Consider the following 27,336-nt stretch of genomic DNA (forward strand, 5'->3'; position numbering starts at 1 on the left):
AATTGGTTTCATTTCTAATTATTTTTTCCTGAATTATCATTGCTGGTAAGATTTCAAGAATATTTAGTGTTTATGATGACATCCTGATGATGACCAAGATGGCGGCGCGTGAACAACGCGAGGCTCAGCGTCTCTCCAGAATCTGCTCTTTAGTGGTTTTTTATTTATTCATGACTGGACTTTTTTTTCAGAATTGCACAGCGTTGCTGCACTACAGCAGACACGAACTTCTGGACCTTTGGAGCTACAATTTTGACTCCGATCTCCGACTCATCCCAGAGATCTCCAGAACACCAGAGGCTGCTCACTTCTCCCGGCCGGGTGGAAGTGTACGCAGGCCGCGACGAGAACGTAAACAAAGGCGAGCGAGGCTAAAGCTAACACCACACCGGCTCCCTTTACCCAGCATTTTCCTCGCCAATGTCCATTCTCTGGCTAATAAAATGGACGAGTTACGACTATCCATCACGAATGACAGACGGATTATGGACTCAAATGTCATGTTTTTCATTGAAACATGGCTAAACAACAGCTGCCCGGACAATGCTATCCAGCTAAGTGGACTAACCCTAGCCGACAGGACAGCAGAAGACTCCGGCAAGACCATAGGCTGAGGTTTGTGCATTTATATTAACAAAGCTTGGTGCACAGACTCTGCTACTACCGAGAGTCACTGCTCACAGAATGTGGAGTTTTTAATGGTCAAATGCAGACCTTATTACCTCCCAAGGGAATTCACCTCGATCATCCTCACTGCCGTGTACACCCCCCCGGATGCTAATGCCAAGCTAGCCATGAAAGAACTCTATGCGGCTATTAGCAAACACCAAACCAAATACCTCGAGGCTGCTTTTATTGTTGCGGGTGATTTCAATTACTCCAACTTGAAGACAGTTCTTTCCAGATTCCACCAACATGTCTCCTGCCACACCAGAGGAGACAAGACCCTGGACCATGTCTACTCCAATCTGGCTGGAGCCTACAATGTGACACCCCTCCCCAACATCAGACAATCAGACCATCTCTCCCTGTTCCTCACACCTTGGTACTTACCACTCATCCAACGTGTGAAACCTACCGTCAGGACAGTAAAGGTGTGGCCAGAGGGCTCAGACGCTGTGCTCCAGGACCGGTTCAGGAATACAGATTGGACTATTTTCCACCATACAGACTTGGATCAGTACGCCTCATCTGTACTGAACCATATTTCCACCACCATAGAACGTGTCACCACCTGCAAACGCATTACCATGTACCCCAACCAGAAACCCTGGATGAACCGAGACGTTCGTCTCCTGCTGAAGGCCCGCAACATCGCCTTCAGGTCAGGGGATGCACAGACTTACAGTGCAGCCAGGGCTGAACTGAAGAAGGGAATCAAGAAGGCCAAACATTACTACGTACAAAAGGAAGGTGGAGGATCATTTTTCTAACGCCACCCCTCGACGTATGTGGCAAGGCCTTCAGATTCTCACAGACTACAAGAACCCCAATACTTCTACTGATGTCTCCTTCCTCAACGAACTTAACAACTTCTATGCTTCTTTTGAGAGAGGGAATACCACAACTGCAACCAAAGCAGCTACCACCCCAGGCCAACAGCCACTGACGTTTCTCCCCACTGACGTAAGAGCGGCTCTGAGCAGGATTAAATCCCACAAGGCTGCGGGTCCTGATGGCATACCTGGACGTGTCCTCAGAACGTGCTCTGGGGAGCTGGCAGGAGTGCTGACGGACATCTTCAACCAGTCCCTGGCCCGCGCTGTGGTACCGACCTGCTTCAAGTCTACCTCCATCGTCCCAATTCCTAAGAATCCCAACCCAACCAGACTCAAAGACTACCGCCCGGTAGCCCTTACCCCCATCATTACCAAGTGCTTGGAGCGGCTGGTCCTAGCACATCTCAGATCCTGTCTCCCCCCCACACTAGACCCCCACCAATTTGCATAGAGGCAGAACAGGAGCACAGAGGATGCAGTCTCTATAGCGCTACACTCTGTCCTTTCTCACCTGGATAGTAAGAACACTTACGCCAGACTGCTGTTCTTAGATTTTAGTTCAGCATTCAACACTGTCATCCCATCACAACTCATTACCAAACTCACAGACCTCGGCATCAGTTCACTCATGTGTAACTGGTTGCTCGACTTCCTGACCAGTCGACCTCAACATGTCCGGCTGGACAACCACTTCTCATCCACCATCATCATAAACACCGGAGTGCCACAAGGCTGTGTGATGAGTCCCTTCCTCTACTCCCTCTTCACCTACGACTGCAGACCTGTCCATGGCTCTAACGCCATCATCAAGTTCGCAGACGACACCGCGGTGATCAGCCTCATCAGAGATAATGACGAGGCCACTTACAGGGAGGAGGTAGACTGTATGGCTGAGTGGTGCGACAAAAACAACCTGCAGCTGAACACCGAGAAGACCAAGGAAATTATCGTGGACTTCAGGAGGAACGCTGACCTACATCCACCCATCCACATTAAGGGGACAGTGGTGGAGCGTGTGGACACCTTTAAGTTCCTGGGAGTCCACATCTCCGAGGACCTGACTTGGACGACCAGCTGCTCCAAACTCATTAAGAAGGCGCATCAGCGCCTCTTCTTCATGAGGACCCTGAGGAAGAACCACCTGTCCTCAGAGATCCTCACGAACTTCTACCGCTGCACCATTGAGAGCATCCTCACCAACTGTATTACAGCTTGGTACGGGAACTGCTCTGTCTCCGACCGGCAGGCGCTGCAGAGGGTGGTGAAAACTGCCCAGTATATCGCCAGGGCACCGCTCCCTGCCATCAAGGACATCTACAGGAAGCGGTGTTTGAAAAGGGCCGGGAAAATCACAAAGGACTCTACTCACCCAGCACACACACTCTTTTCCCTCCTGCCCTCTGGGAGGCGTTACAGAAGCCTACGGACCAGAACCACCAGGTACCGGAACAGCTTCTTTCCCACAGCTGTCACGCTTTTGAACGCCTCCTGACATAAAACATAAACTATAAGGACTGTACTCCCCTATCCTCTCATACAACAATAACACATGGACTATCCTCACACACACACATCACGGACTGTTTTCTTCACACACACATATACAACCTGTAAATTTTATCTGCCATTATTTATCTATAATCCATTCCCTAACATTCTTGTATATTCTGTATAATCTGTATAATCTGTGCATATAGCTCCCATATTTATATTTATACACAATATCTATATCTCTTGCTATAACCCCTTATAATCCATACATCTTGTACATCTGTAAATAAATATTTATATCTCGTAGAGCACTTCTGGATAGATGCAAACTACATCTCGTTGCTTGTACTTGTGACAGTGCAATGACAATAAAGTTGAATTCTATTCTATTCTATTCTAAACAATGGTCCAGCCTTTTGTCTTTTGCCAATTAAATGCTTTCTGGGACCTAAGTCTGACTGCGACCCCAATAACTTATAACAAAAGAAATTAAACGACTCCACTCAAATTACCAGCGCTTCACCTGTTGGGGTCTGAAAGCACAGTGCCTCACAAGGTCCTCTTGGTCTGCATCCGCAGAGAAATCTGTGATAGTTCATTAGTCAGTTGCGTCTTTCTGATCCAAACCGATCAATTGAACTCTGTGAGCTTTTTACCTTATGCCGGTCTGGGCATGCACTTTTACAAAGATTTTTTGTGTGGTTTCGCTACCCCAAAACAGACAGAGCTTAAGTCTGCTGCTATCCTCCTGAGCGCCGCTCTCCTTCTGGGCGTGGGAAGATAACGTCTTCCAGCTCCATTTGTTAAAAATCATAGCGCACAACTAATCCAGTGCGCTGCATTAGTTGTGCTGCGCATTACAGTCTAATTAACTTCTGAGCCTTTATTTATTTCCTCAAGCTAAACTGCCGGCCGGCTCCTCTGTTTAGACTATAGATGGAAACAGCATTGCATTCTCTTTAATTTTTTATGTTCTTTATCATGTATTGGAGACTGGAATTAGTGGCGCCATTTCAACCAAAGGTTTTGAATGCACTTCTGAATCAGATGTGCTCGAAAGCTTCCTGTCTATAACTCTTCAAAATGCTGTCAGCTCCCGGTCAGGCAGACGCATTTAGTTCAGTGTCCATGAGATGATATTTTTTATTGATTAATTTTAGTTGCCTCTGCGATGAGGCAAAGTTTGCGTAAAAACTTTAATGTCTGCCCATGTGTACCAGTCAAGGGTGTGAATTATAACCTGTCAAAATGAAGAAAAGGTTTCAAATACAAAAAGTATTCTGTTAACGTGAACCCTGGTCATAATATATAACATCCTGCTCACCTTCGTCACATATAACATTGCTTTAACCCAGCAGAACTGAATTTTTGTCTGTTTTTGATGAGGAACATTGTCTGTGTTTTTGCAGGTCTAACGACTGAGGGTGTTTACCGTGTCAGTGGAAACAAGACAGACCAAGATAACCTTCAGAAACAGTTTGATCAAGGTAAGCTTTGATCTGTCTAGATATATGCTCACAGTGAAACCTATTTCAGACTCTTTCAGTGACTGAAAACATTTAACAGACTGAAAGTAATTCTACTTTCTAGTTTACGCTAGTAATTCTAGTTTAAGCTATGCAGTGGCGCAAAAAGAGGGTTTGCACTGTATGCAACGCATAGGGACGCTGCACTAAAGGGGGCGCAAAAACGATGTGAGGATTTTTTTTCTAGTCAGCATTTTAAGTACTTAACAGCTGTTTGTGTTTGAAATGATCAACAACAGAGGAACAGCACTGATTAGGCGCCCCCCTCCCTGCCAGCCGCTCTCCCCTCCCATACAGGTAGCTTGGGCAGAGTCCCTTCGACAACGCGCTGAGGCGCGTTTTTTTTTTTCTTTTAAATTTGAATTGTAGCAATGCACTCGACAACAGGGAGTTAAAGATGGGCGGCAGATAAACCTCAGGGGCACAAAACAGAAAACAGAAGAGGGGGAAGGATAACGATGTTGGAGAGACAAAGAAAAGCTTTTCAAAGTGGTTGAAAGACAGTAGGTAAGTAATGTCAGTGTATCAACGAGAGAGTTGTAAATATTCAGGTTAGCATAAGCTGGGCTACAATGACAGGTGGTTGTTGTTGTCTCCACCCCGTATTGAACTAATATGGGACGCGATTTATTCCGTATTGCTATAAATGTCTGATAGACACACATATCACACACAACTCAATAATAAGCGTAATAATAATGACCAAAAAAAAGACACCGGAAATATTAAGGTCAGCTATATTGTCGTTTAAGGACCTAAACAGGACCCCCCCAAACCACACGAACTCACGCTGTTGTCATGGTTGCCTAGAGACGGACTCTACGCAGCCGCAGTGAGCTGCTATCAACTCGCATCTTTTTAAAATATCCACCCGATACTACACCGTTCTTAGAAGCAAAACCTTTGGCAAAAATACAGACGGTAGTGGGAAGACACAGGCTAAACAATCACAGTGAAGTTTAACAGGGGCATTTAAAAAAAATGTGTCGGTGATATTCAGTGGCCCACAGTGGGTTGTTTGATATCAGACAGAATGGATCAGGAGAGGAACCGCAGACCCGTCAGAACCTAAAGAACCAGACATCAGTCTCTTCATCCCTCAATCATTTCCTGAGACCGAACAATAATATAAATGGCAATTTAAAGAACAAATCATACAAATAGATTAATAGTGAATAAATAAATATTGTGAAGAGAACATTAAAAATGTTTGTTAGGATTGTGTAGGAAAAACGTTGATATCTTTTATAAATACAGTGTTTTGTGGTCAATATTATTTCATTATTTTATTAATGTGGGTTGCCAGTTTGGATAACCTGACTTCCTATTGAACTATAAGAATGATAGAAAACATGCTAACAAAATGCCTCAGACCTGCAGCCCATAGGCGGTTCTAGACACAGGCTAACAGAAGCGGCTCTTTGGCTCTCTTATATATTAAATGATGAAATACTGCCCTGTTTTTCGTTTCATTCTTTTCTAATTGCCCTGAGGGAAACAATTTATTCACATATATGTACATTTATTATTGATACTTTAATTAAAAATGAGTACAAGTTTATGTCGGGGAAGGGGGTGAGGGGAGGGGGGCGCCGATGACATGTTCGCATACACCTCACCAATATGCAGTTGCGCCCCTGATGGTATGGCTGAAAAATGTATCGCGATATAAACATTTCAAATCAGTCAACATCAATCATTTTTGATTAGCTTTTATCCACAGTTCCCTCTCCAGCTGTTCTACTAATTTCTCCATTTTTAAAAAAAAATTCTTAAGCAACTATGAAACATGGTGGTAAAACCTGAAATTGCTGCTGTGCAGATAGCTAACCAAAGAGTGAGTGAGTTAGTTGATGGCACCAACCTTGCTCAGCTGGCTGTGAGAAGTTGAATTTCTAAAGCCATTTCCCAGCCTACAACCCCAGAATGTTGTCCGATTCTAGATTGGGGTTCAAATACCACATAGCCAACATCCTGCCCTCCCCCTCCAGAAAGAAATGACAACAAGATGGAAATACATATAAGTTAATATCAACCCAGTTTTGTGTATCAGACTGATACTAAGGTTAGTGCCGTACTATCCTGTATCCTGTTAGAGTTCATTCATTTTTGTCTCTATGCTCCACCAGGTTCGTTAACCAGTTTCAGGGCCTGACCAGAACTCCTCAGTGTAAATTGTCTTGAGAAATAATGAGATTTGGTTAGATATAAAAACAGGCTTCAATGCCGAAAAATTATCAAATGTTACAAGCCATTCATGTCATACAAATGGAACAGATACAGAGTTGCATTCACCATCCAGTGCTGGGCCACACTTGGCTCACCTTGTGGATGGAACCAAGTGAGGCAAGGATTGTAGCACAAGTTCAGCTTTTTATTCTTCTCTGCAATCTGTACCCTCCCTTAAGGTAAAGAGTTGTCTAATCACTTTCAGTCTGTTTACATATGACTGGTGGCAGTCACACATAAACATGGTTACGTAAGCTACAGTGTGTAAGCAGATAGAAGAGGATAAAAAAGACAGAGGAAAACACAGAATCCATAACAATCCCTAGATATGACTGTTTATTATTAGCGGGTCAACTGGACAGGGTGGGCAAACTAAACTGTTGCTCTTCCATTTCAAAAATGAGACTCTGAATCTGAATGTTTTTCAGTGATCTATTCTCTGCAAATCTAGTTGGATGGTTGTATTGTGGTGACCTGTAGTGATGGGTGACCTGTAGTGATGGGTCAGGGACAAACAATTCGGCTCTTAGCGCTGGCTCTTTGAAATGAACGATGGGAACCATCTCCTCCCTGAGAGCCGTTGTCCATTATAAGAGAAGGGCCATACCACACTTTTGTATGGTGTGCTGCTGTTGATAGAGAAAGAGGGAGAGAGACATTAAGAGAGGGAGCTGTCTCCCTACCGTTTTCCCCTCTACTCTCACTCTTTCAGTGACTCCGCTGAGCAGAGTCTGCTGTGCTCACAGCAGAACTTTGTTTAATTAGCATTGCAGCCTTGTGGCCAATTTCAGGGCCATGCAGAGACCTTTGGAGGGCTTAGGGTTAGCAACAATCAAGAATATTAATCAAGAATATAATATTTAGTTATTTATTTAAAATATGATATTAGTATAAAATCATGCACAAGAACAAGGAATGCAAAATACACATTTTTTTGTACCACAGTAATCTTAACATGCTTTAAAAGGAGCAGGAAGAAGTACAAAATGTCTGAACTTCTACCCTCTAAACTCATACAATATTTTCAGATGGGCCCTCATTAATAAATCACATAAAAAAATAAAATAAACGGGTTAATTCATTTTCCATTTTATCTGGGTTTGGATATGTCTAAGTATATACATCAATACCCACACAGTCATATGCATTGGCATCAATTTACAACACATATCAGTGCTATTTCTCACCCATATTTCTATATCTTGTGAAAATGACCTCCTTATATTTTCTTTTAAATTGTATTAAATTTTGACTTTATTTTAACTCCTCATTTAACTTGTTCCATAACTTTACCCCATGAATTGAAATACAAAATCTCTTGTTGTTCGTAAACTACGAATCCTTAAGTTGGAGTAACCCTTTATGTTATATCCCCCATCTCTTTCATAAAACATGCTCTGTATGAGCTCATGTAGCAATTTATTAGATGCCTTAAACATAATTTGAGCAATTTTAAATTACACCAGCTCTTCAAATTTAAGAATTCTAGATTTTAAAAATAATGGGTTTGTCTGCTCATAATAACCAATTTAATCGGATCATACTATAACATTGTCATCAAATTTAATCTATGTTTTCCCCGATAGGTATAATGTTGCTGTTGAGGGCTTTCTGCTGAGAGCTGGAGGGCTGTGTTGATCTGATTCTGTAGTTTTTAAACCGACCAGAGGAGAGAAGGTCGCTGGATATGAAGTATGTTATGAAATAAGCAAATTTGTTGCTATTTTACTAAGTAAACTATAAAAATAAATTGCTTTGAATCTTTGTTGAGCCACAGAGCTGTTTTGTTGCCCAGGTTTTTTGAGTTTTTCACATCGCCGCTCTTTATTGTCAGTCAGGCGGTCCTGTTGCGCTTCTTAATGTGTTTACAGGTCCACTCCACTGCCACTGCTGAAATCTGTCTGACTGGAGCAGTGAAAGCTAGGGAGAGAAGGCATTTGATAAGACTCAGTTAGAGGCATCGCAGTGACTCAAAACAAGAGCGTGCTGCATGTTTTGGCATGGAGTTCCAAGGACGGTCCAGTGGCTGCCAGTCTATTAACGGAGGGGTCCACCTCCCCTGGTAGCCATGTCAGTCCATCCTGCTTTTGGGACATCTTGTTGGGGCCTGCCATGCAAAGCAATGGCAGGAACCTATTGCTATTCTCCCAAGAAAAGTTTCTTTATTATTATAATTCTTTATTTTTCATCCGTAACCGTTAATGCGGCTCATACCGCTGCGTGCACACCTACAAATGAGGTATCAAAACGTGCAGAAAATTCACGCCATTGGAGCTATTACTTTTGGTGGGATTCGGGGTTAACATGGCGACATAATTCGCAAAAAACTATGAAAAAAACCCCATTATAAGTCAATGGGAAAAATCCTAGAAATCCCCTATTTTTGAGGATTTTCCGTGTCGTCACGAATTCACGTAGAAATGCCATTCAAATTTCATTTTGTAGATACGTCTGTGATCTCTTCGAAAGTGAAGACGGCTCGTCGATACCAATTACGGTTTGTCCACAATTTGTCTCCAAGCGACCCAAAGTTTCTCATTTTTCCTAAAATTAGAGTGTGAATCTTCCTGAGTGCCCCTCTGCTAGAGTGAGAAATGAAGACAATTTTTCACCCCAAAATAATTTTGAAATCGCCATCATGCCCACAAATATCGCACGATTGGTATCAAAATCGGTCCTCACATTGATACGCATGTCTGCTCCGGTAAAATGTTTTCGAAATTTATCTAGATCGTACGGTTTTCTGTCACGGTGCTTCAGAGCAAAGTGTCAAGAAAAATGGCATGGGGTTATGAGATCTCTCCAGGTACACGCAGAAAAAGGTGCATGAGGGCCTGAAAATACAGCAATCTTGTGTTTTGATTATAATAATGATTAATTGTATATGTATGATATGGGTATAGGTACTCATTGGATAACATTCTGAAATGTATTTCTGAATAATGATCTGAAACAGTAACAACAATGAAATGTGATTATGTTTGATGATTTATAATAAGTGAAAGAGGTGATTAATTCATATGATTAATTCTTAATGAATAACAGAGTTGTGATGATTTGAAAATTGATGCAAATGGTTTTTAATAGAAGTTATAGGTTGACTGTGGTTAATGATTAATAACAGAGAAAATAGTGAGTGGAAAGAGAAGGGGAACTTGTGAGTTCCTGCTGTCGCAAGCAGTTCTGAACAGATGGCCAGGACGCACAGGATGGGTGGTGCGGAGTGGTTAGCCAAGATCAACACGCTGGGGGAAGGACGGAACTTTCCACACTAGTCAGCAGACAGGAGGGGCCGATGGGGTTTTCCGTGAAAATCAGCAGATGTTCAGGAAACCCCGTAACCTAAAACTCCCCGTACACATACATGGCGGAGAAATGTATAAAAGCAGACGAAAAAGGAGAAGTAAGTGTTCTTTGTCCACGGTGCTGAAGGAGTCGAAACGGGGAAGCAGAGGAAACAGCTACGGACCGCACCCTGGAACTACGGGAGACTTGAGACTCAGCGCCGCCAAGAAGGGACAAGTTCCGGACGCCCAAGCCCAGGTTCCTGATTCGGCCGTCGGTCTTACCTCAACCCAAATACATTGCAACAGACTTGGAGAAAAGACAAAGTTCCCGGAGGGATAAAGAGCTGGGTTTCTAAAGGATTTAACCCGTTCTACTTTGCTACTATTCTAAGGAAGATTTTTCCACAGAAGGACAAAGATTCCGACCAAGGTCTCTGGATGTTCCTGTTGCTAAAGATCCATCAGCAACTGGGTGTGAGTTGAACTTCCCCCTAAAAAATCCATCTTAGAACATGCGACATAAGTTAGGGAAAGGAGACAGCATGGTATGGTTATACATGTGGATCTTATTATACTGCTCTCGTATTATATACAATTGATTATTGATTTGTATGTCACATATCCCTGCTTAAGCTTGCTTAATAAATTCATACTCTAAAATTCTAATGAGGTTGGTGGACATTGGAATTAATTGAGTCGTTTAATCATTTTTCAGTTCTTCTAATAAAGGTAAAACTAATGTACATGGTTCCAGTAAAGAGGTGGCTTCATAATTTCCTTTGGTGAGTGTAAATAATGACCCTGGGACTTACATCTGAGTCACTAAACGTAATCTAGCCGGTTCCAAGAGCGGGTTATAATTTAGAAAGTGAGCTACCGTTAACAGAAATGGTTATTGGAATTAAGCAGCTGCGAGGGCTACTCAGCTGATTGTTTCTTAACTGTAAAGGGTATTGAGGAAGAATTTATTAAAACTTTGAACAAAACGTGTGGCTCGTCTCTTCCTTAACACAGCCGGGTTCTTCTCGGCGAGCGGCGGCCAGCTGTAAAACGAAACTAAACAAAGCGTGTTGACGTCACAGATCACAGAGTTTAATTCATAAACAAAGCAATGAACAACAAAGCTGCAGAGATACAGAGATATGCATTTTCTCACAAAATAACAACACACAAAGAGAGACAAAAAACAAACACGAAACACACAGACAGACAAAGGCGCCCACGTGGAGAAAAAACTCTCTCGGCGTGCTCCGTGTACGTCATCTTATACCAAAGAGGAGTTTCCGTATTTTAATATATGCAAAGAAGGCGTTCCGTTGTTCAACCAATCAGAGACCTGTTTTCGGCCCCAGAGAACCTGAGAAGTCTCCCCCTTTACACCCAACTCGAACGGGCGTCTGGTCTCCGTCAAGCCAGAAGGGGAAGAACACTTAATCTCAGTAAGAGGGCGAACCACTTCGTGCTCATCTCTGTCTGGCACGGGGAGAGGCGCCAAGAAGTCTCTTGCCCCCTATCGGAATGTAAATTTATTACTCTGTCTTCAGCGGGGGAGGAAAAAAGCCCTGCTTGTTTAAATGTCTGCTATTGTCAGCTCCCCCATGCTCAACATAAAACTGTTCCAATAAAAGTGTTGGCTATACCTTTACACATGTTGTAAGTATTTTAGCACTTAAATAATCATTTTCCTTAACAAGGGTCATAACTTCTGGATTGGAGTTAGTTAGAGCTAGACGAGTCGCTTTCGCCACCAGTTTAAATAGATTATCTCTCATAGAGCACTTTTAGGGTAATACCCAAGTCTCAGAGATTTTCCGGACCTGTTAGACGGAGAACTGGTCAGTAGTCAGCCCAAAGGAGTTGTGATGAGGAGGGCGGGGCTGGCTATTGTGTAATAACAGACAAAAGTCATGCGACAGGATTTTCTAGGCTGTCTGAGGCTCTGTCACTAACAGTTCACACCTTGGTGTGAAACTTATTTAACATAGCAACGGAACTCAAGAGGCTATTGGCTGCTGATTAGGACTACAAATACGCATCACTGTAGTTCTATCTATAGTGGAACCCTCAGTTGAAACAGATCAGGACTGAACTGGCCTTTAGAACTACTTGCTGCTATGGGCTGTATATAACTGATTTAACTCAGTAACTGTTACACATGGGATTAGGTTGGCCCTTTGAAATGAAGCTTAACAAAAATTTCAAAATAAAAGCCTTAAATATTTTTACATCATGTAATTGCTCTTTTTGGCTTTATTTGACTTTTTCATCCAAAGCACTGTTATACATGGTATTAGTTTGGCCCTTTGAAATGAAGCATACTGAAAATTTCAAATTAAAAGCCTTGACAATTTTACATCAGGTATTTGCTGTTTTGGGCATTATGTGAATTTATTATCCAAAGCACTGATAAACATAGGATTAGTTTGGCGCTTTGAAATGAAGCTTAACAAACATTTCAAAATAAAAGCCTTTAATATTTTTACATCAACTACTTGTGTTTTGAGCATTATATAACTATTTTAACCCAATGACTATTACGCATGGGATTAGTTTGGCCCTTTGAAATGAAGTTTCACAAAAATTCCAAAATAAAAGCCTTGACAAATTTTACATCATACTGAATGGTGCACGTCCACCTTACTTAACGTTCTTGTGATTCTCCACATGCTATTGATTACGTTGCAGCGTTCTTTAGCATCGATGCTAATTTCTAGCATGACAACGCCGGGCCCAAACCGACGGGCATGGTTTGGCAGGCCCCGGCTAAATTTCTTCAAAAATTTTCTAGTTTTATTTCATTATTTAGTTGTAGCATGCTGCGGATCAAATTATTGTTACAGTATTTTCACTGATGTTTATGTGATATTTTGTGAGCTCCAAATGCTATTGGCATATTTGGAGCTCCAATAGTTCCAAATGTCAATAGCATTTGGAACTTTTACTGCCGTGAAGGTTCTTCTATTCTACAGTAACTTCTATTCACAGCTGCTCACCTCCAGCCCAGATCCCATCAGCAGTGTTGTGAACCGCCTGGTAGTAACATTAGGTTAAGGTGAAGCACAGAGCGAACAGTGAACAGGCGGTACAGGGCTTTGAGGTGCGTCGTGGTGACAGTGGCGGTACCGTTTCTCTATATCAGATTATTCTGATTCTGACCCACTGCGGTGGGACTGACTTAGGCTGCCTGTAGTGAAACAGGCGTTTAGTCCAGCGCTGGGGCAGCCTGATAAAATTAAAGTCAGAAGTTTTCTCTGCAGCCAAACCATGTCTGTGTTTGGGGGTGAGGAGGGTTTTCCCGCTATCGCGAGGATAATTACAAAAAATAAATAGAAACAGTTTTTCTGACTGCAACACTAGACCTATGTTTTTATACAGAGCCCCCTAGGGTACATGAGGAAAAATGTTTCTTCTGCGTTACCTTGCAAAACATTTGCGTTACCTTGCAATAAGTAAGTTTTGCGTTCACTCGCAATATGCTTACTGCAATATTTGCTTGTGTATTTTGTATACAGTCATGAATGTCAGTTTCAAATTTATACCCGTTTAAAGAGAATCAGTGTTTATTCTGAACTCTTTGATGCAAAAAACAGATTGAAAATCGATTTATTCACTGCATATTTTTGTCTGTTTGTGTAAGGTTGCGATGGAACTGCACATGAAAACGGCCCTTTAAACCATTCAGGCTACCAACATAAAAGAGACACAATAAAAACTGTCAGATCATTTTGTTACCCTGTGATAATAACTCAGAAATAGTCCAAATACTTTGGCTGTATTTTTATTTCTTTCTTTCTTACAGAAAGTTTCTGTTTATATCATAGGTTTGTGGTGCATTTCTATCCTAAAGAAAAATATATAAAACGTCAGATATTTCACAACGAGATATTAACATACATGAAACCTTACAAAAACCTTATGTTATCGCAGAAAGTACAATGGCCCCGTAAGAAATTCTTACAGTATTTAATTATGACACATGAACTAATCAATACATTATTGCGAGAGAACGCAAAATCTTTTGCGAGGTAATGCAAAATAAAAAAATAGACCCCATATCCCCTAGAGGGCTCCATATTTTTATTCACAAACCAAGTGAAGTGGTGTAGATTAATCTGACAATTCATCAACAAAAAGTCTGGAAAATGATATTTCAAAAGGGGTATTTACTCTAATTACAGGAAAATACGGCAAAAACCTAAGTTAGACGGTAATGAAATGTTAGCTTCGTTACCGTCTAGCTGATTTAGCTAAAGAAGCAACAGAGGGCCTATTGTTGAACATAAAGAGGTCCGTCTGCCTTTAACATGGCATATTTGGAAACGATTCTTCGAGAGTTGCGAGACTTCCGTCAAGAAAACTCTGATACTCTAAAAGAAATTAAAGAGAAAATTAAAGTTGCCAACAGCCGGTGTTGCGTCGATCTGCGTTTCCCCATCAGATACGGTTCATCCTGCATCTCCTCGTCGCTCCACACCGCCCAAAATACGCGCGTGCTTGTTCAGCCCTCTTATCTAGAGAACTACAGATGTAGGACACCGTAAAAGCTCAAACAACATGGTTCGGATAGGTTGTCAGACTTTTTTCACCTTTTTGCAACTGCGCACTCATCAGACACACACACATATGTGTGTATATACACACACACATATATATATATATGTATATATATATATATCAGTGATGTGCAGTCAGGGGAGGAAAGTGAGGCAGAGCCTCACTTGTCAAAATAGAAAATATGATAAAATAATTTAGATTGCTATTTTCACCCTGTGGTTTGTACTGTAAAGCATTTATTTTTTATTTAGCTTAACCAATTTTGATTATTTTTTCTTCAAAATCACTGAATTTTTGCATTTTCCCATTCAAATGCTTGGAAGTGCAGCTGTTGAGGCAGCAGTGAGCTGAGCCTCACCTGGGATTGATCAAATCTCTCTCTAACCTCACTGGCTGCCATTCTATGGGAGCATGTTCCTCCTGTCTGTTTGTTGCCAATAAAATGGTTAAAAACATTTAATATATGAACTGGTTTTCCATAATTTAGCTTATGTATATAATGTACAATGTTTTTTGTCACTAACTGTGTGTGTAACGTGTTTCCTGTGCTGAGAAGAGATCAGAAATGGCAGAGAACAGATTCGAGGTGAGGCAAGCAGTTCTCCTGCCTCATGGTAGGGGGCGCTCATGATCCCAGACATTGTGACTCCAACTGCAGAGTAAGATACAGTAACAACTAGCTAGCCATACAGTAAAGTGCAGCGATTTGTTTAGAGTTTTCTCCTCGTACCACAGCAATCACTTATTAATAATAGCAAAATAAACATTAAGCCTAAAACCATGACTGTGACATGTTCAGCAGCAGACAGCAGAAAACAAGAACGACTGTGGCTGTTACTATGATGCTAAGAAAAATAATAAAGTTAGGTTTTCAAAAAATAGAGAGACAGAGAGAGAAAACGGTAAATGTGTCAATTTGTAACCCAGTTTTTCCCCCCGAGAGGTCTGTAGACCTCTGTGTGAGATTATCAACCATTCAGCATAGTTAGCTTAGCTACAGAATACTGCTTGCCTCCATTTCACTAACATTTAATGAATTAAGGAAAGAAATTACCAACATATTCATATATTTAACTTGTACCTGTATCTTTTTCCACTTAACAACAGATGAGTCGGTCACTCATCAGCAGCTCTAACCCACGTCCCTCCTGACCCGTCCCCTCCTAAGTGAAATTAAAGCTGCAGTCTGTAACTTTTATAAAAAACATTTTTTTTACATATTTGTTAAAACTGTCATTATGTTTTAACATGAGTATAGCATGAGAGATAATCTGTTAAAAACTTATTTCCTCTGCCTTCTCCCAGTGCTATCTAGAAACAACCAATCAGAGACAGGAGAGTTTTAGTTCTGTCAATCACAATCTCATGTGGCTGCTCATCCTCCATCCCCTTCTACTGTGCTATACTGTAGCTAGTGTCGATTGTTGTGAATGATCAGTCTAGTTAGCACAGCTACCAATGACAGCAGATAAACATTTTTCCTGTAATGATAAGTTGTTTTTCCACCATTAGCACATTTAGCAGTGAGTGAATGAGGTTGATTGACAGCGCTAAGACTGTCCTACTGGTTCTGATTGGTTGTTTTGGTTGGAATGTTGCATTACGTTAGCCAGTAATAGTAGTTCAGGGAGCAGGTGTTTTCACAGATTATCTGTCTCATAACAAACTGTGATGACATGGTGACAGCTTTAACAAATATGGAGAAAATATATTTTATTAAAGTTATATACTGCAGCTTGAATAAAATGCAAATACATAGCATTTTTTCAGAAGTCTGGATTGCTTCATGTATATTTTGCACGTTGTCTATGACTGTTGCTGGTGGGGAGAGACATTTCAGTAATCTAAAACTAATAGAATAAATTTAAGCAACCTATTTGTAAACTGTATGTGGACTGTTGCATGTAAAATTCATGAGCAGTAAATATTGTGCTAGTTATCAGTATTGGACCAAAGAAAGCAAGGCAGTTGCAAGACTTTAAAATTGTGACGCTTTTGATGGGTCAGATAGACTCAAAAATTGTAACAGCAACTGCGTGGGGGGCCCAATTTAATTTTTTGTCATGGGGCCCAAGATTCCTGGCAGCGCCCCTGCATACAAGCGCGCGCATATTTTGCCGCCAGCAAGGAGACACAGCGGGAACCGTTCTTGTGTGAAATGCTGGCAAATTAATTTGTTCCCATGTCATAGAGGGGGAATGGATTATTTCAGGCAGCTAAAATATATGGTTCCCCCTCATAACTTTGGCAAATAAAGAGCAAATGTTACCACAATTACAGGATTTGTTGTTGATGATGAGAGGAATAAGCAGAGTTGCAGAGTTTGTTAAAAAAATAACTAGAAATTTCCTTTATCCAGTAATCTGTCATATTTTACATTAGAAGGGGATTTTCTCGTCTTTTCAGGAAGTCTAATCTTCATGCCCTGCTATTAGCCAGATTCCCTCCTCTTATATTAGCTATGAAAAATGATAAATTCACAAAATGTGTTGGAAAACTGTTTAGTGACTTACTCTTTTTGTCAAGCGGGAGTGACAAAAGTAGGAAAAAAAACGATTCTCTTGACCATTAAAAAAACAACACAAAACAGTGTAAGGAGACCTCCACACAAGACCTCGTGTATTTATTTAGTTTAGAATTTTGTTAGCAGCCGACTAAACTGAATGTTACAACCTTGACATGATGATTACATGAGTTGTTTTACCGAGAAATGGATCAGAAGGGCCATGAACATGAACGGATCCTCTCTGGCTGCAGTGGGAACAGATTTTCACAGGGGAACAGGATTTTGCACAAGACCGTGTCTGATGGGAAAACGCTGATCGACATAACACCAGATTGATAATGCATAGAAGAAGAGGAGGAGCGTTTGTAACACATTGAGGATGCTACAATTGAGCTCCTGGAGCTACAGAAACAGTTTGAAACACAGCTTGTGGATCAGGAGGGACGTTCAAGGAGGGAGAATGTTTGGATTCATGGATTCAAGGAGGGTGCAGAGGACGGAGCCGGATCGATGACGGAATTTATAGAGAACATTTTGAGAAAGAAACTCTGTCAGAAGCCGTCTTTGACCTTCCAGATTTAGAACTCATTAGGCTCTAGATCTGCATCCCTACTCGGATTCACCATCGAGATCTATAGTGACAAAATTTATGAGCTTCAGAGCCTGCTATAAACGTATTGCATCTCAGGCAGTGCTGTTTACATTATATACATGTATAAAATATAGGGATGCTCCGATCAGGATTTTGCTGCCGATTCCGATACGATCACTGATCTTAGCCGATCACCTGATTTGACTGTTTATTTTTCGCGTTAGTTATAAATGATACTATGTGATCTGGCAAAATTAAAAAATGATCTGGTAATAAATTCACCTAATTAACATAAACATGCAACATACTTGCAGGCACAATACAGAAGCTACTCAGTCAAAAGAACAACTGGAAAACCTGCAACCAGTTAAACAACATTTAACAGTAAGGTTCTCTGTACCCTAAATTATACACGAGTCAAATAAATCACACACTGCCTATATCAAATAATGTAAAAGAGAGAGAAACATTCATTCAAAGTCCAATGCAGGTTGCATCAAAATAAACAATCATGGTTTACTGAATCAAAACTTCCTGAGAGCATGGCTAGCTGATTAATGCTGGCTCTGATTGGTTGTTTCTGACTGAGCGAAGTAATTCTGCAGAACAGAGGAGGAAGGAGAGGAGATCGATTATTATTTATTTATTTATTTATACATAAATTATCTCTCATGTTTGGACATAGCGAAAGTTTTAATATGTGAAATCCTTGTTGTTGTTGTTGTTATTGTTGTTTACGTTACATGCTGCAATTTCAGCAGACGTTCCGGGAGGAGCAGAAAATGCGCTCCGTATGTGAAATATTACTAGCAGTAGAGCGTAGTGGCGGTTCAACAGCAAGAGCGGATCCAGCGTCTTTCACCGTCAGCTCAAAGACTTGAATTATTTTTCGGGTTATTTGTTTAGCTTTCTGATCATCATGCTAATCCGGGTGAGTGTTTGTAGTTGTGCGCTGCTTTACCTGCTATCTGGCCACTCCGGATGTCATGTTTTTCCTTGCGTTGAGCCTCGATGTAGCCAAACTCCGTCAAGTGCTTGTTTTTTAAATGTCATATTAGATTCGTTGTGTTGATGCATTTTGACGTGCTTAACCCCCGAGGTAATTTTCCTCCACAACGTGCAAACTTCCCCATTCACTCTCAGAGCGTTAAAGTTCCACACGACAAGATTTGTTTCTGCGCGGTTGCGCAATGTGAAGGAAAGAAGAGATAAGCTGCACACGCAGGCTGCGAAGTGAGATTAAACGTGATTGTTTTGGTGATCGGCAACAAGAGACAGTACCCTACACATACACTTTTTCATGGAAATCGGCCGATTATGATCGGTGGCCGATCTATTGGCACACCTCTAGTAATATAGGATACATTTATTTGCCAACTGATTTATCGACCAGTTGATTTCTGGGCGCCGATTTCTTTAATTTTGGGGATCGTGATTGGCCGATACTTACACGCGAAACCCATCTTATCCCCTGATCTTATCTTCATCAGCAAAGGTTTAAAAATCAATCGGGTCAGGTTTGCACGTTTGCAGTTAACAATATTCACCCCACTGTTGCCAACTAAGTGACTTTCTAGCTATTTTTAGCGACATTTCAGACAAAAAATATTCATATCAACCAAAATCAAAATCAGCAGGTCAGGCTCTTTAAAGATCCAGGGATTGGCCAGAAAACTGCAATCGGTGCAGCCCTACACACATTTTCATGAGATTCTTTGATTAAATAAATTTCTCTTAAGCATAACTCCAATAGCTAAAAATGTAATTTATACCTGGTGAGTCTTTCTCCCCTGAGAATGTGGACCAGTACTGGTACTGGACTGATTCTGAGCCTTCAAATGATTTTAACAGAAGTGTCACATAACACAGAAGTTGATGTCAAAATAATGTTTGTTTTAGCCACAAAATGATTATGCTCAACAGCAAACAACAAATCCACAACTACAGCGTAGAGCAGCTCATCGATGTAGCAGCTATGTAGCCTGACGTTAAAACATTTTGCTAGACAATGTCAAACATTGAGAAGTTTTAATTATTCTTATCAAACCCTATCAAACACGGTTTGAAGCCAAAAATACCTCAGAAATATCCAGAGCCACCATGAGAATCAACTCATTTAAAGTTTAAACTCAGTTTCACACATACACAAAGACCCTAGAATAAATGTTTAGCTGTTGAACTGGACCGTTCCAGGTAATTTTCTATTAGCAGCTTTAAAAATCTTTGACTTGACATTACATTACTAAGACACATTAAAACAAACCTTTATCTTGGCTTTTTTTTCCCATTCGTCCTCTTTTCTCCCTCCGTGAAGGATAACTCCTTTTTTGAGACATAGTTTTGCTAACTTAACTTCTGACCGGAGCTTTGGATGTTTGGATGCTCTGCACGGCAGCTCATGTTACTGACAAAGTGTGAGGTACCTTCCACGGCCACCAGGGACCCCAAGAGCAATTTCTTTTTTTCTTTTATCCATAAAATAATGATTCCTAAATACATTATAAAAAATATATATTATTGGAAAACAAATCACCTCATGGTGAAATTGTGTGTTTTTGATATTATAATGACATAGAAATTATTACAACAAAAAAAATCAGATCCACTCAGGGGGCCTGTTGGTGGGCCTTGGGCCCTAAACTTAGTTGTGCTTAGTTTGCTTATGCCTTGGGCCGGCCCTGGGTGGGGGTGACCAGACCAGCGGAGAACAGCTTGGAGAAGATCTGACGCCTAACTTGGAAGACCATCGGAAAGGACGGACACCCAGAGATACAGTTAAAGGATACAAACAACGACTGCAATGTTTTGAGAGAAGTCAAGATAAGATTTAAGGACCACTGTCTTTTAAAAGAGGTATTTAAGATCTTTTAGTTTTTTTGAATGGGTCTATTCAAGTTTGAGAGGAGAAACAGGGGGTTTAGTGAATGATAATTCCGGTCAAGTTAACAGAATTTTTTCCTGAGGGAATTTTTTCACTGGGGTCGGGGCATTCTCCCCTTTGTTGTGAATATTAGAGCTGTGGAGTAATTATGAACAACGCTAACTGCAACAGAAAGGGCCCAGTCCCTCTGGCAGGGAGAGGAAATCTTTTTGGGCAGGTATCAACATGGCTCAAAAAGGGTCAAAATGCAGACCCTACTCTTGGAAGTTCTTTTGCTAGTCACGAGTTCTTCAGTGAACGTTCTAAAATTGTTCAGTTGTGTGTTCATTATTACTTTGTTTATCTGTAGTCTAAAGGTCCTTCAAGGTATAAAGGTGGAAAATAAGGAGTTACATAGAGTTACAACACAGAAAAAGGTATTAAAGTTGGCCTCTTTTAATGTGAATGAGATGCTTAACTCAGTTAACAGATCTAAAGTATTAGGAAAATTGAGAAGGGAGGGGGTGAGAGTGGCACTGCTGCAGGCAGAGGTCACGCTAGACTTTTTTGTTCTTCGTCATTTTGACCAACAGCATTAAAAAAATCGGTCATGTACTATTTTATTTTACAAATTATAATCATCATAGGCTATTTAGTAGCATTTTTATGCAGTTTAGTTAATATTCAGCTAAATCCAATCAAACATAAACACATCTAACTTTTTCTCGGTAGTGACACAAACCACTGACCGTGGCCCCAATAGCATAATAAATTAAATTAAACGACTTAAATTACAAGCACTTCACCTGCTGCGGTCTGAACGCTCAGCCTCACAAATTCCTCCTGGTCGCATCTGCATAGAAATCTGCGCTAGTTCATCAGTCAGTTGGATCTGTCTGATCCAAATCGATCAATTGAACTTTCTTTTACACTGTGCCAGGTCCAGACATGCGCTTTTATGAGGATTTTTTTGCGTGGCTTTGCTTCTCTGAAACGGACAGATGTCATGTCGCTCTCGTCCTGAGCGCGGTAGGGTATCGTCTTCCAGCTCCATTTGTTAAAACCGCAGGATGAGTTAAGTTTAATTCTTCGGAGCAGCGGAGCCGCGTCCGCATTAGTTGTGCATGTTACGCTCTAATTAACTAATGCATCTTTATTTATTTCCTCAAGATAAACTGCCGGCTCGTCTGTTTAGACTATAAATGGATTAATACAACATTGCATTTTCTTTAGTTTTCTCTGGTCTGTACTGGAGACTGGAATTAAATGCGCCATTTCAACCAAAGGTTTTGAATGCTCTTCTGAACCAGATGCTCCAAAGTGTCCAGTCCATAACTCTTCAACATGCTGCCAGCTCCCAGTCAGCAAGACGCATTTTGTTCAGTGTCCATATTCAGAAAGGATTTTTTTATTGATTGATTTTAGTTGCCTCTGCGATGAACTCTTTGCGTAAAGTCTATAATATTTGCCCATGTGCACCAGTCAAGGGTGTGAATTATAACTTGTCAAATTGTTGTTAAACCGTTGTTTAAAAAAGTAACCAATCAAATATGGAAATGGATCTGCCCTCCCTCTGGAAAAGATTACACATGTATTAAAGGGCAAACAGGATTTGTTTGAGTTCATCTGAATCCCTTCATTAAGTATGTCAAGGATTTGAACATCTCGGATGAAGGTACAAGTGACTGAAGAACATGTTAACTGCAGTTCCCAAAGGCAATTCTATTAGAGGACATACACTGTTGAATTTAATATCTCAATAAAAAGATGATATGTGGAATATGTGATGGGCTGCAATAGAATCAGGATTGTGACAGGCATTTTGTTGATTTCTGTTTGTGTTTTATTTTGGCCTGAACAGTACTACTTCTTCTGCTGTCATACTTTGCAGAATGTTCAAGCTGTTTGTTTGATATTTTGGGGGGGAAAAAGAAGATTAATTTACCATATTTTCTGGACTATAGAGTGCACCTCACTATAAGCCGCACCCACAACGTTTTTTTTAAAAAGGTCCATAACAAACGTACATATAGGATATTTATTAAGGACGCAGCAGAGGGCTGCATCCTTAATAAATCTCCTATTAAGGACGCAGCCCTCTGTCTCCAACAAACCATAGACTCGTTCACACCTAGCTTATGTGCAACAGCTATCGATCTGTACTGCCAGATCGATATCCCTCAAGTTAAAAGCTGCATCATATGAACTTCTTCGTGTGGTTTCCATGATGAGGGGGAATGAGTTTGAAGAAATTTCTTCGCCGTGCCTGCTGCTAGCATGTGCTTGTTTTAAATGAAAATTAGCACTTTCTTCTTTGATTTCCAATTTTGACTTCCAATGATTCACTTTCTGCTAAAGAGCCCCCTAGTGGTTGAAGAAAAATCCACATAAAAGCTGCACCAAACTGCACCAGGAAAAAAATAGTGGCTTATAGTCCAAAACAAATGGTAATTGAATTGGAATCGGGGATTTTAAGATGTTTATTTCAGCAAATGAATTGAAGGTGGGGAAGAAAATAATTTCTAAATTGTACACAGGATTGGAAAATCTTAAGAAAAGCAATACAACATGCATAAAAGTAAGATGGAAAAAAGAGGCTAACTGTGGACTGTCAAAGGAGAGCTGGGAGGACATATGTGGGTAGCAATGGAAAACATCTTGTTCCCTTTCATGGTGAGAGTTTGTATGGGAGAATATTGTAAGATATTTCTTTACACCAGCACAAAGAATATACCAAGATACAAGATGTTGGAGGCAATGTGGAAAAGACAGAGCGGGTCACTTCCATGTGTTTTGGGATTGTGCCTACATGGTACCCTATTGGCAGGATTTAAAGAATTGTATGGATCAGGTGCAGAGGGTGAGTATTTGACGTTCTGTACATGGAAAGAGTACATCTACATCTGTACATGTAGATGGAAAGATTAACAAGAGCAGCTGATAAATATATGTATAGGCTTATGTTGGTAGTAAGCAAAAAAGCCATTACTAAGAAATGGCTGAAGGCAGAAGCTCCTAAAAGGGAAGACGTAATCCACAATATTTATATTATGGAAAGGCTGACTTTTTCCATCCAATTAGAATCTGGAAAATTTAAGAATTATTTGGAAAATTGGTGGGGTTTTATTTCACCCTGGAGATCAGACTTTGTTGAATAATACTGTTGGTTTGGGGTAACCTTATAGTGCTACAGACTGTAAATAGTTTGCTTAAAGTTCATTTTCAGTGAGAAGAGATTTAAAATTGGGATGAAGAACAGATAAGAAAACTGGATTTTGAATTTTTCTTTTTAATTAGTAAGTGTATGGGTAGATTGGGTAATATACAGAGTAGCAAAGTTGTTTTGTCCAATGCAGGTTTAGAATGTATGTGCAGCTTCTCTTGGATGGTATGTATAGAACATTTAGAAAAAAGTTTGTTTGGATGAACACTTGTATGGAAAATAATTTTCAATACAATTTGCAAATTACAAAATACAAAAAAAACATGGAGGCAGAGGCACTGAGAATATGTTCAGTCATTATTAGACCAAGGGCAGCCAGACTAATTTAAATGTAAATTGTTATATTTAGCTAAATATATTGTTGAGTGGGACAAGCAGGCTTCCTGACAAACAGATAAAGAAAAATAGGCTCAATACTCCTCCTCTCCTTCTCTGCACGTGCCTGTGGCCAATCACGTGTGAGGATATGGCATCATACTATTATGAAAACAGAGAGGTGGACAGACATGGCAGACAGGTGAGTCCATCCTCCCAGTCAATAGACAGAGGGGATGCCCTCCAGCATCTGGCTGAAGATTAAAGATATTATGCAACAATATATCATTTATTCTTGTCAATTAAAAGTTTGATTTAAATATTATTCAAAAGTAAGAATGTCTGCTTTTATTAGGTACACCTTGCTAGTACCAGGTTGAATCCCGTATTTCCTTCAGAACTGCCTTAATCTTCATGGCATAGATTCATCAAGGTACTGGAAACATTCCTTAGAGTCTGGTCCATATTGACATGATAGCATCACACAGATGCTGCAGATTTGTCGGCTGCACATCCATGATGTGAATTTCCCATTCCCTATTGGATTGAGATCTGGTGACTGTGGAGGCCATTCGAGTACAGTAAACTTATTGTCATGTTCAAGAAACCAGTCTGAGATGATTCGTGCTCCATGACATGGCTTGTTATCCTTCTGGAAGTAGCCATCAGAGGATGGGTACACTGTGGTCATAAAGGGATGGTTAAGGTCAGCAACAATAGTCAGGTAGAGTGTGGCGTTGACACAATGCTCAATTGGTACTTATGGGCCCAAAGTGTTCCAGGAAAATATCGCCCACACCACTGCACCACCACCCCCTGAACCTTTGATACAAGGCAGAATGGATCCATGCTTTCATGTTGTTAACGCCAAATTTTGACCCGACCATCCGAATGTCACAGCAGAAATAGACTCATCAGACCAGGCAACTTTTTTACAATTTTCTATTGTCCAATTTTGGTGAGCCAAAAACCCTTTCCTCATTTATTATGATCGCCTTGAATGTCTGCTTTACACCTCCTTAAGTCGATAGATACAGTGAAGCCTTTTCTGGACACGGCATTTCTCCATGTTGTGTTGCAAAAAATAAACCCTCTCTGCTGCTGTGTCATGTTTTTCTGTGTAGATCACAGCATTGATTTTGGAGAGATGGACCTGGCAGTGAATGCTGTTGCTGGAGCGCTGAAGGCTTTCTTTGCTGACCTGCCTGACCCTCTGATCCCCTACAGCCTGCACCCAGAGCTGGTGGAAGCTGCAAGTAAGAACCACCAATAATCCATTAACAACTGACATTTCTGACAGTAGTAGGCTGTCAGAAATGTCTGCCTACTACATTTCTGACTTCTATCTTAAGGTTTAGAAGATAGAAATCTGAAGGTGAAGATTTTTATTGGATGTTTAAAGTTCAACAAACACTCAGAAATCCAGAGTATGAAGAAAAAAATCACACTACTTACTTGTTTGTAAAGTTGTGAAATGCAGTAGCTCTTGGACTAAACCAAACTCTATTCCTGTTAATGTCAGGCAAAGTGAAAAGCTTGCTCTGCATCAGTTTTCCAACATATGTAATCCTAAGATGGATAATTCAAATATAAGTATTATACTTGTCATGTTTTAATGTATGGAGGAGGATTAGGGTCACTGAAAAAAACAAACAAAATAAACATTTCTGAGCTAAATCTCAGAATTTTTTCTTCCAAAATCTGAGATTAAAGTGAATATATCATGCTTTTAAATCCTTCCTTTTCGCATGTAAATGATTCACTTATGGTCTATAAAAGTGGATCCATACCAACTACTTACAATATGGACCATAGTTTAAGTATGGCGTCAATGCATGTCAGATACCTTTTAAAATATTAAAGTTGCCACAGTATGAATGACAACAAAGTCTAAACATAATTAAGGAGTTAGCTAACGAAGCGTCAAAAACGTCACTGAATGCACTTGCATGTGTTCCCCAATTGCAAAAACAAAACGCAATAATTAATTTCAAAACATGCAGTACAGTTATATCCTCGAGAAAGCAGCTAAAAGCTAGCACACACTGCTAACAGAAGCAGAAGTCTCAATGCTACTTGTAGAGACAGGAGCTTCAAAAATGATCATGTGGATGCTGGTCTTTGTTTCTGTCCGTTTAATAAGTAAAGCAAAGAAACAAAATGTAGCAGCTGAACAGACAGTGCAGTGATCAGAGAGGAGATTGAGGAAATAAAATAAAGCAAAACCTGCTGAGACAACTACTGCACATTTCAATTTCCGGTTTCAAATAAAACTCTTTCTGTTAGTTAAAAAATGTATTTCTAAATATAATTAGCTGATATTTCCAAGTCAGTCTTGTAATCTGTATTAACTAATTATTCATTTATTTCCTATAAAATCTGTTGCTGGTTTTAAGTCAAAATATTTTACAACAGCTAGGACCTCATGATCAACAGAAAATGTATGTCTAAAGTAAGCTTTGTTGTCATTTTAGTGTCATTTGGAGCTAATTGCTTTGCTGTGTTCATCGTTTCCATAGAGAGAGGGAACTGACGCCTCAATCTAACAGTATTTTGAGAAATCCCTCCTGATATTGGAAGAGGTTGCTGAATCAGTGGTCAGTAAGTGCTCAACAAACAGACTTTCTTGACTTATGTGGGTACATTCCCAAGAAAAATAAAATTTAACCAGACATTTTGAAGAGGCTGTGATGCTGCGGGAGGATGTAAGAAACACTAGAACTGAACATTTTGACTTGTTTACTTGCAACTTTGGCAAAACTGAACTTGGACTGAACTTGGACTACAATTTTTTTTTGTTTTTCCAAGATTTCAAATGTAAGCAGCAGTTGCAGCAATGAGCCGCTGCAACTGCGTGCGCAACTGTATTGACACTGTAGCTGTGGATAAACGCATCCGGGTCTTCCCAAACCAGAAGCCCTGGATGACTCAGGAGGTCCAGTGACTGCTAAAGACCAGGAATGCCGCCTTCAGGTCTGGGGACAGGACCGTCTACAGTACAGCCTGAGCTAACTTGAAGAGCGGCATCAGAATGGCTAAGTCTGACTACAGGAGGAGGATAGAGGGCTACCTTGACAGCAACAACAGCAGGCAGGTGTGGCAGGGAATCCAGCATCTCACCAACTACAGGACCAACCTCGCAGCTGCGGAAGGCGACGCCACGCTGGCAGAGGAGCTGAACCTCTTCTTTGCCCGCTTTGAGGTGAAGCCAACAGAGGCAGCCACACTACACCAAGCAACCCACAACACCACAC

General features: G+C 40.6%; 1 protein-coding gene across 1 annotated transcript in view; it reads left to right on the top strand.

The window, feature by feature from the left end:
* The window catches only part of arhgap5 (Rho GTPase activating protein 5), a 99,719-nt gene that overhangs the window by 62,224 nt on the left and 10,159 nt on the right, over positions 1–27,336 (top strand). Inside the window, exons 4-5 of the mRNA XM_028037112.1 lie at positions 4,400–4,477; positions 25,207–25,338. Of these exons, the coding sequence (XP_027892913.1) occupies positions 4,400–4,477; positions 25,207–25,338 (210 nt within the window). The remainder of the gene's footprint in view (positions 1–4,399; positions 4,478–25,206; positions 25,339–27,336) is intronic.

This window comes from Xiphophorus couchianus, chromosome 13, assembly GCF_001444195.1.
Source record: "Xiphophorus couchianus chromosome 13, X_couchianus-1.0, whole genome shotgun sequence".
Classification (NCBI taxonomy): domain Eukaryota; kingdom Metazoa; phylum Chordata; class Actinopteri; order Cyprinodontiformes; family Poeciliidae; genus Xiphophorus; species Xiphophorus couchianus.